The sequence below is a fragment of the Montipora capricornis genome, chromosome 11, assembly GCF_036669925.1.
Source record: "Montipora capricornis isolate CH-2021 chromosome 11, ASM3666992v2, whole genome shotgun sequence".
Taxonomy (NCBI): Eukaryota; Metazoa; Cnidaria; class Anthozoa; order Scleractinia; family Acroporidae; genus Montipora; species Montipora capricornis.
The window spans coordinates 35,056,214-35,066,213 of NC_090893.1; the positions used below are offsets into that span (position 1 = coordinate 35,056,214).

The 10,000-nt window shown below is 38.3% G+C and overlaps 2 protein-coding genes across 2 annotated transcripts in view; both read right to left on the reverse strand.

Annotated features, from left to right (window-relative positions):
* The window catches only part of LOC138025062 (tauropine dehydrogenase-like), a 20,506-nt gene extending 12,817 nt beyond the window's left edge, over positions 1-7,689 (reverse strand). The window contains exon 1 of the mRNA XM_068872316.1: positions 7,577-7,689. Within this exon, the coding sequence (XP_068728417.1) occupies positions 7,577-7,633 (57 nt within the window). The 5' untranslated portion in view covers positions 7,634-7,689. The remainder of the gene's footprint in view (positions 1-7,576) is intronic.
* A 1,410-nt stretch (positions 7,690-9,099) lies between these two features.
* Positions 9,100-10,000, reverse strand: part of LOC138023427 (uncharacterized) — a 1,218-nt gene continuing 317 nt past the window's right edge. Inside the window, exon 2 of the mRNA XM_068870430.1 lies at positions 9,100-10,000. This exon is cut by the window's right edge and continues 18 nt beyond it. Coding sequence (XP_068726531.1) covers positions 9,100-10,000 — 901 coding nt within the window.

A 10,000-nucleotide genomic window follows, 5' to 3' on the forward strand; every position in this document is an offset into this window, starting at 1 on the left:
TTCTTTTGCTCGACCGTAATGGTGAATGTCAAAAGTGCTTAGAAGGACTCGCTTCTCTACTCCTCTCGCGTTGTACGTTTTTTCAAAATGTAATGAGCAAGGTTTTCTGACTTTAAAGACATTAACGTGTCTTTTTTCATACGGTATTTTGGCAAAAAGTAACCCGTTCCAGCTTTATAAAGTTCATAGTGTATGCTTACTTCATATGTATGTTTCGTCCGTAGCTTTACGATAGAAACACTGTTTCGTTGATATTTTAATAGCCGGCAATTCTGTGCGAATTGTCCCAACGTTTCAACAATTGCACTGTTAAAATGGAGCTTGTAATTAAAAAAAAAAACAGATCAGATCTCTCTTAATTTTCCCGGTCTCGGAGATTCCCCATTTTAGTAATTCTCCCTTTTACAGATTCCCTATTTTAGTCATTCCCCCTTTTAGAGATTCCCCTTTTAGAGATTCCCCGTTTTAGTAATTCCACCTTTAAAAGATTCCCCATTTCAGTAATTCCCTGTTTTAGAGATTCCCATAGTAGTAATTCCCCCTTTTAGAGATTCCCTATTTTAGTAATTCCCCTTTTAGAGATTCCCTATGTTAGAGATTCCCCGTTTCCCCGTTTCCCCATTCCTTATTTCTATTTCCCATTCTCTGTTTCCCCAGTCCCCAGTCCCCAGTCCCTGTTTTAGAATTAGCCACTAAACTAATGAGGTTTTTATTCAATTTTAACAACTGATGTCCATTTCACAGTTATTCTGTTTGCCGCCTACTTGTTGCCTTTTTCTTTCTTAATTTTCCTTCTAAAAAGAGAAATTTTAGAGTCAACGACAACGACAAAGTTTATTGAAAATTAGAAATAATTAATTACATTTCTTTCCCCCCGCAAATAGCTTATAAACTCATCAAGGCGGGGAGAACCGAGGACATACTACAAGTACAAGGTTATCTATAGATGGACTAAATAACAGTGAAGACACTACTATACAGTTACGCAGTAAATAGAATGAACTAACCTAAAACAAAACAAGTACATTAAGATTATGACAAGAGGTTAACTTAAAGTATTAAATAGCTTAATAAGACGGGAGACTTCGACATAATCATCTTCTGACCGCAAGAAATTTAGTAATAATTCCTTTATCTTTTTACGAAAGAACGAGCGTTTAAGTAGTTTAATCGAGTAAGGAATAGAGTTCCAAATTTGGGCACCAATTCTCGAGAAAAAGGAATACATTTTATTAGTTCTAGAGAACTTAAAATAAAACGAGTCGCTAGAGACAGATCTAGTTCTGTAATTGTGAATCTGACTTGTTTTAACAAACTGATTGAGTATACTAGCTGGTGCTGACGGTCTGTTTATATCATACAGTAAATAGCTACAATCTCTAAAAAATAGGCTAGGTAGAGGAAGGCAATTTGATTTGAGAAAGAAGGGTACGGTGTGTTCTTTAGACTTACAGAAGTAAATAAGACGTAAGGCCCGTTTTTGTAAAGTTACAATCTTTCTTTGAAATGTCAAGGGACAATTACCCCAAGCACAAACACCATAAGTTCCATAAGAGTATTTACGGCAAGATTTTTTGACAATCGCATGATAATTAGATTGGCAAACCTGTTTGGGAAGCCGGTAGGATTTGAGCGGAAAAACAGCTTTTGGAGTCAAAATGCCCATAAAACTTCTCCAATGAGCTTTCATGTTGATATTCCAGTAAGATGTCTCATATTTTCGAATTTCCAAACATTTTGTAAAAATCTTATCAGTTGTCATCAAAGGCAACTTACTCTCTGACACTTGCAGACGCGATGTGCATGTTTTTGCCATGTCGAGATCTCTTGTGCCAAAAAATCATAATCAATTGAGGTAAAATTGTCAGGCTGGCATATTGAAAGCTGCCGAGATGCGTAAAAAAACGTATTTTGGAGCAAGACGACATTAGAGTGGGTTTTTAAGCAAGGTAATCGTTAAAACAACTTTACACTTTGACATGTGCCAATACACGGGACATGCCTATTTTTGGCATGTCGAGACCGAGAAGTAAACTTCGTTTTAGATGAAACCAAGACCAACTAACACCAGAAAAGTCACGAAATTACTTAAATAATTTTCCGGAGAAAATATTGTGATTTTCATCCAAGCCAAATCTCCGGAGATAAATCGGGAGGTAAGGTATCATGCAAATGAAGATACCTGATGCTATCAAGTGACGTGCTCATAATTAGTTTTCGCTCTTTGTACATCGCCCGTGATACAGAATTATTTGAAAAACGTATTAAACCTTGAGAATTACCAGTGCTCCTCTTGAGTGAAAAAATTAATAACAAATCCAAAGAAAGGAACTCTGCGTTAACCTTGATTTTCAACCAGTCTCACCTACTGCCGCATTCCATCATAAATTCCTGAAGGGTTGAGGTAAACTTCATTTTAGATGAACATTCTTTGTAGACTGAAAGTTGCTGAGATGGTAAAAGAGCTTGAATTTGATATTATTTTGATAATCAAAGTTTGGCAGCTTACTAAGACTAAGAGCAACTAACACCAGAAAGGTCACGAAATTACCTTTAAATAATTTTCCGCGAAAACGTGGTGATTTTCATCCAAGCCAAAAAAATATCGCAAAAAAATCGGGGGTTAAGCATTAACTCCGGGGTGGTGTGGGGGGTACTGCCATATATGGACTATACAGGTATGTGCCGCTGTGAAGGGTATGGTTTTCAAGCAGTTTAATCTAGGATGGAGTATATAAATCATAGCCTTTCGGTCTAGAATAGGGTATCATTTTTCACGAAACTGACCAGTCGCTTGAAGATTTTATCAAGACTAAGTAAACGAGAAATTCCCACTCAAGAATATAAAAAAAATCAAATCAGAAAGGTTTAAGTTTACGTAACTCTGTCTCAACAGTGTCAATAAATGGCTATCATGAAACACCTCTGGTAGTACTCTAGTATAGGGTAGCAAAATTCAGCTGAACTAGCTGTGGTATAGGGGTTATAAGGGTTCCAGGGTCCCAGCGGCACATCCCCACCCAAAAATTCCTAAAGTGCTCCCCCCCGGGGGTTGGGGGGCATTAACATCGCTCACGCAAATGAAGCTACCTGATGCTATCAAGTGACGTGCTCATAATTCGTTTTCTCTCTTTGTACATCGCCCGCGATACAGAATTATTTGACTAACCACGAACACACGTATTAAACTTTGAGAATTTCCAGTGCTCTTCTTGAGTGAAAAAATAAAAAACAAATTCAAGAAAGGAACTCTGTATTGACCTTGAACAAATCACCTACTCCCGGATTCCATCACGACTCTTTGCACACCTTACTACCTCTCGGTCATCATTTCGCTTTCTCTTTATTTTTCCCTATAAATGCAGCGATCCATTCTTCCTTCGAAATTCTCTCAGTTTTTGTAACTGTTACGGTAGCCACATGCAGTGTTTAATATCTGAAAAACTTAATTGCAATGCTCTTCGTGCATTCCAAGCATTCATTGTCAACGCCCATTACAAAAACATGTCAATAATCACACAGACAATGTTAATGGTGTAACATTTGTTACCCGTAAGCACATGTCCCTCGAGGGACCTATTTTTTGGCATAAGAGATCCCGACATGACAAAAACATGCACATCGCGTCGGCAAGTGTCAGAGAGCAAGTTGTCTTTGATGACAACTGATGAGATTTTTACAAAATGTTTGGAAATTCGAAAATATCAGACATCTTGCTGGAATATATTGGAGAGGTTTTATGGGCATTTTGACGTTAAAGGCTGTTTTTCCGCTCAAATCCTACCGTCTTCCCCAACATGTTTGCCAATCTAATTATCATGCGATTGTCAAAATCTTGCCTTAAATTCTCTACAATTTCTCTTTTCATAAGGAAAATTAAAAAAGAAAAAGACAACAAGCAGGCCGCAAACAGAATAACTGTAAAATAGACATCAATTGTTTATATCACACTCAGTGATAGTATATGTTTCAGTGCATTTTGTGTTTGGAACAATTATACCCACCCTCACATAAAACAGTGGACGTGAGTCGTAACTATTGGCGTGGCAAAGAAGAGACGTTGATTAAGACTGGGAACGAGTGAAATTAGCTCGTGACGCTCGTGACCAAGAGGCAAGAGCAAAAAAAAACATGGCCGCAAGAACGTGTCAAGAACGTAACAAATTTTCTCTTGAACCATCCCAGTGGTGGATTTGAAAGAGAAATATCTAAGCCCAAACGGTCATTTGTTCAGTTTAACATCATCTTACCTTGAAGCGGAGCCAGAAGAGAAGAAGGAATCCAGTTTTCCTTGTTTGTCCACTTCTGCCTTCCGTTTCTTTGATGACATATTCATGCAGAGCCAGAAACTCCGAAAACAAGAGAATCCGAGTGAAACGAACACTTCGTAAGAAGCGCGCCCTTACAGGAAGATGACTCTGTTGAATACTACGCGTTTTCAGTCATCCTCACGGTGATTATAAAGTCACCGCACTTTAAAAGGTGAGAGAGAGTCTGTGTTAATAAACTACTGGTTTGTTTTTTAATTCACAAATTTGTCATTTGATGTATTTTTACTTTCTAATGTTTTGGTTTTATATCAAAGTAGCCGGGCCTCAGACTTGCAGTAGCCGGGGGAAATCCCCGGCCCTTAGTGAAAACCATGAAGTCTTAAACTCACTCACTCACTCACTCACTCAGAGTCATATACTTACTCCAGCCCCCACGAAAAAAGGATTAATGTCTTCGTTACTGGGATTTTGCAATCCCAGGGTCTTTCATCTCCTACTCTCTGTAAATTATACGTAATCGATTATGTAAATGACATCAAAATACATCGAGAAAAAAAAACATAGAAGTGGCAATCAGGCTCAGAACTCTCACATGACCTGCTTAGGAACAGCACTGCTTGGGGATTCCATCGCCATTCCACCCGATACAGGAATCAAAAAACGGGGAAAGAAGATTGGAAAAAGCCTTTAACAACCAAAAGCAACAATGAAATCAAGCAAAGAAAAGGAAGTTAAAAAATTATAAGATTAGAAGTCTTCTGCGGGGATAGTGCTGAGAGGTCTCTCTCATATCCAACGCACTCTTGTGGAATAATTGTTAAGTAGACACTTAGCCTAACATTAAATGTAATGATATGGGATAGGTCAAGTCAATGACATTCGACAACAAAAAATTAATCCATTCCTCTTCGTACAGGAATCAAAAACGTAAAAAGAATATTAGTAAAAAAGCCTAAACAACAAATAAAAAGGCATACACTGTTACAGTATTTTGTTTTAAACACAAACCAAAGCAAACGATCGATCTCCAGTCAGTATTCCAAAGAAATTTCAAATTTTTATCTTAACATTCCTCAAAAGGCTTTAGTAAAAGTAAATTGTGATAGTATTGCTGTGCTGATTGTTGAGGCCCCATTAGGGGAGGAAGACATCTAAGTATTGCGTATCCCTAAATATCCTGTATCCCGTTATTTCCTGTGGTTTGTATCACTATAATACCAGTGCGGTTTTTTAAATATCCCGCATCCCGTTAATTTCCTCCCCAAATATCGCAAATCCCTATAAGTTTTTTAAATCTAAATATCCCGTATTCCTGATAATCCCTAATAGCGCCTAGTTGTTTCTACTAGCAAATTTAGTAGCATAATAATAATAATAAGAAATAACCTCTTTTTGTTTTTATCTTTCTGGTAATTTCTACACATTTTCCGAAGTTTACCCGTGGTTGTAGTTCCCTGTAACTTGACAATTTGTGTTTTGACTGTTTGTGCATCCCACGGATACACCCTTATCGGCGTCTTGTTTTCAGATATTTTCGATATTGTAGTGCTGTCTGGAACTTTTGTAGGGAACAAAACAATGTTAAGCTTGAACGAACAGCCAAGTGCTTCAACTTGTTTTTAATTACCTTCCTGGGCATGCATTTTGTGTTTTTCAACTCCGCGACGCTAGCGTAGAAAAGTTTGTTTTCGATCTAAAGCTTAACTGGTGCAATTACTTTTACCAAAACAATTTTCTCATTTATTTACGTAGCCGTTTCTTTGTAAATCTTTCTTTGCAATTCCATCGCTTTTTGTGTAGATGGAACGCAGTTCAAATGCAGACCGAATGCAGATTTTTTGGGACAACCCGTGCATCGATCTTGAGACTCCAAATTGTGCCCACCACAGATTAATTACAGCACGGAGAAACACAAATGACATCCATCTCCAATCATGTGCGCATCCTCGCAAAGCACGTGCATGGAAGATTTCGTTTCTCTATCGTTCTGTCGGATAGTTGTCGATAGTCACGATTTTTCAACCCTTTCAATGGAAAAGTCCATTAATATCGTTCTGAAAATTTTCTGATAATTGGCATGTGCTGGCCCTGTATGGCTTTGAAGTCTGAAGCTGTTCAGTCCTCGTTGATTAAAATGATTCTGTTCCTGACTTCATCATAACAAAAACGTGAAGCAAGGCTAGCGACAAAAAATCGCTGTGACTCGTGTACAGTATGTTGCCTAGTATCCGATCGGTACCAGTATACGACTTAGCTCTTTCGGCCAAGGAAGGAAAATTATAGTAGTTTTAAACTGAAGTGGTCGGCTACTGGGCAACATACTGTACCAGCCGATTAATTTGAGTTTATTCGGAACGTCATCAAACAAAACTGAAATCATCTCTTAATTACACAATCGCGAGGCTGAGCGGCCATGTGATTGAAAATCTGAACATCAATGAGATACAAAAACAGACTTGCAAATAAGCTCAAATCACAATACTGGCATACGACTTAGCTCTTTCGGCTAAGGAAGGAAAATTATAGTAGTTTTAAAATGAAGAGGTCGGATACTGGGCAACACACTGTACCAGCCGATAAATTTGAATGTATTCGGAACGTCATCAAACAAAACGCAAATGTTAATCGTTCGTCGTTTTCAGAGTAAAACAGCGTCTTTGGCTTTTTAATTTCGTTGCAATATTTAACTGAATATTTTTTTTATTTCATCTGTTGGGTCAGGAAGCCTTCTTTGTCGGGTTCCTTAGGGCCGATTTACACGGTACGATTTTGTCGCATGCGACAACGGCTTACGACAGGCCCACGACATGATTTACAATTGTTGTGTACGTCAGAAAAAATGTCGTAGCATTTTAAAACATGTTTTAAAACGCTGCGACAATCGTAAGTCATTTCGTAGGCCTGTCGTGAGCTTGTCGCATGCGACAAAATCGTATCGTGTAAATCGGCCCTTAGAACGTATCTATTTTGACTTACGTTGATTTATTTACACAATCGCGAGGTTGAGCGGCCATGTAATTGAAAATCTGAACATCCATGAGCTACAAAAACAGACTTGCGAATTATCGCAAATCACAATGCTGACATACGACTTAGCTCTTTCTGCTAAGGAAGGAAAATTATTGTAGTTTTAAAGTGAAGTGGTCGGATATTGGGCAACATACTGTACCAGCCGATAAATTTGAATGTATTCGGAACGTCATCAAACAAAACTGAAATCATCTCCCACTAAAAAACGCAATAAAGGGCCTTGGGAGTCCTATAGAAGTTATATATTTAGTTTGAACAGGAAGTATGTGCCTTACGTTTTCAGATGATGCCTCCCCTTGATTACACGTTTCGTCTTCACTCTCGTCTGCCATCTTAGTTGGACAAGTTGAACACAAAAAACCTTTGCACTCAAGTGTTTATATCAAAGCGCAGTCTGTAAAAGGCAACACCGCTGTTACGTAAGGACAGAGGCCCTTTGGCTCAGACGTTCACACCTTTAATTATTTTATAATGTCCTATCCCATTTTGAGGTATTTTAGTTTTTTAAGCTTTGGTTATAAATTCAGTTTAAAGATAACAAAACACTCCATTGAGTGAAATTCACTCGCTTCTTGTTTAAATAAATAGTCTGCTAAAAACTAACTGCAAATTGCTCTAACGGACGTTTTCCAGCATGTCATCCATGTCTTGCAGTTGCACTAAGCAAACGTTTATTGCACACGCTCAGGAAGGACTGAAGGTGTTGTTTCCGCTTCATAATTTCTCTTATTGTTAGTCAAATCTGATGCCAGGCCAAAATATTGTTTCATTTGGCTTTACGTTTGCACCAAAAAGTATCGTAAAAGCCAGGAGTTAACATAAAAAGACAAGCCAAAAGACAGATGAAGGCAAAAAATAACAAAGTTTTTGTATATAGCTCTGAATCGAATTCTCATCAAAAGATTAATGACAATCGATCGCAAAAGCACGAAGATTTCTGGAGTCTCTGGCTTTTATGATGTTTTGTCAAAAGGAAGAAATTGATCACGTGCCAGGCAAGCATAAAAGTTCAGTCCAGCAATTCATAACCTACTATAAGTACTTTACCCTAACTACGAAAAACAATAACAATAACAATGTCGTGATGTGCATTTGATACAACTGCACCATCCAGTAATAGAGGTAATCAGTGTCTCTCTTGAGTTTCGGTTGTCAAGCAGATAGCGTTTGTACTTTTCTTCCGGGACTACGCGCCTCGTTGGCTATCTACATGTATCTTCTCATATCCAACGCGCACTCATGGAATAATTGTTAAATATATATAAAGTCTTTCACAAGCATCCAATACGTGTAGACGTTTTCTTCATGAAGCAATATATAAAACACAAATGAAGAAAAGACACATTTAAAGAGAAAACCTATATTTCGACCGACTTGTGGGTCTTCTTCAGGGTGAATGAAGAAAAACCGTTATACAAAATTTCTACTACGCCACTGAAATACGAAATACGAAAGTGCGCGCTACGACTTCAACCGTAAATAAACGTAACAATTCAAACATAAGTAACATCCGCACGTGCCAAAGGACAACATATGCGCGTGCCAAAGGATAGCACGCGAACGGAGAGTATATGAGTTACGCTAAAAATAAAAAGGAAATAAGTGTAAAAATAAGGGAAAATAACAGATAAATTACCCAGTAAAGTATGTAATAGGTAATTCTGTATTAAACCAGGGCAGCTGATCTTCAAAAGCATTTAGTTAATAGGGGTCAATGATCATTTCTACTGGTTTACCATTAATTTCAACATCAATCGTAAAGTTGAGCTCGAGTCCCCCTTCCTTACCAGCAAAGTATTTATTCGTGGTGGTATTCATCTGTATGCTGGTGTGTCTGTGGTACAACCTTCACCTTGCGATCCTCTTTCTCTGCACCACTCCATCTGCAGTATTTTGCGTAGTGTCCAATCTTTTTACATTTCCTACACTCAGCACCTTTGTCATCATTAGCTAGATCATCATCCCTTCCACACCTAAAACAGCTCTTTGTTTTTGCTTTGGATAATGTAGGAGTTTTGTCGTACTTGTTTATCTGATTCATATCAGATTTTTCTGGGAAACTTTGAGATTTCTCTCCTCCAAGTAGCAACGTATCCTTCTTTGCATTCTTTATTGCTCTTCCCAACGTTTGAGCCTTCTCCAGTGTCAGGGTATCCCCTTGCAGTAGACGTTTTTCTCGTAAGTAACCGTCGTAACACTTCTCAATAACTTGACCAAGGATATTATCTTCAACAGTCTCTCTGAAGTCACAAGAAGGGTTCAGGACTCTCAGTTCCGCAATAAATGTATCTAAAGTTTCATTTTCCTTCTGTGCTCGCTTCCTGTACCTGTATCTTTCAGCCCATTTGTTCTTCTTTGATCGAAAGTGTGCAGTCAACGCTGCAGTCACATCCTCATATTTCTCTTTATTTCCAGGCAGTCCGGAAAGCAAACGTTGCACTCCCGTCCCTGCTAAATGTAACAAAGTCGCCCTTTGTACAGTATCTTCTTCTTTGTTAAGTTTCGTAGCAATCCTGTAGTTTTCAAATGCCTCCAGCCAGTGCTTCCACTCATCCACCAAATTCGTGGCTTCAAGGTTTACTGGTAGTAAAACAAACTTGATGAAATTCAGCCTTATATTTGCCGAAATATATCGCTTTCTCCTCGTCGCCAATTGTAGTGTTATTAGTAACGGATGGCCTGGATTAACGCAACCTTTC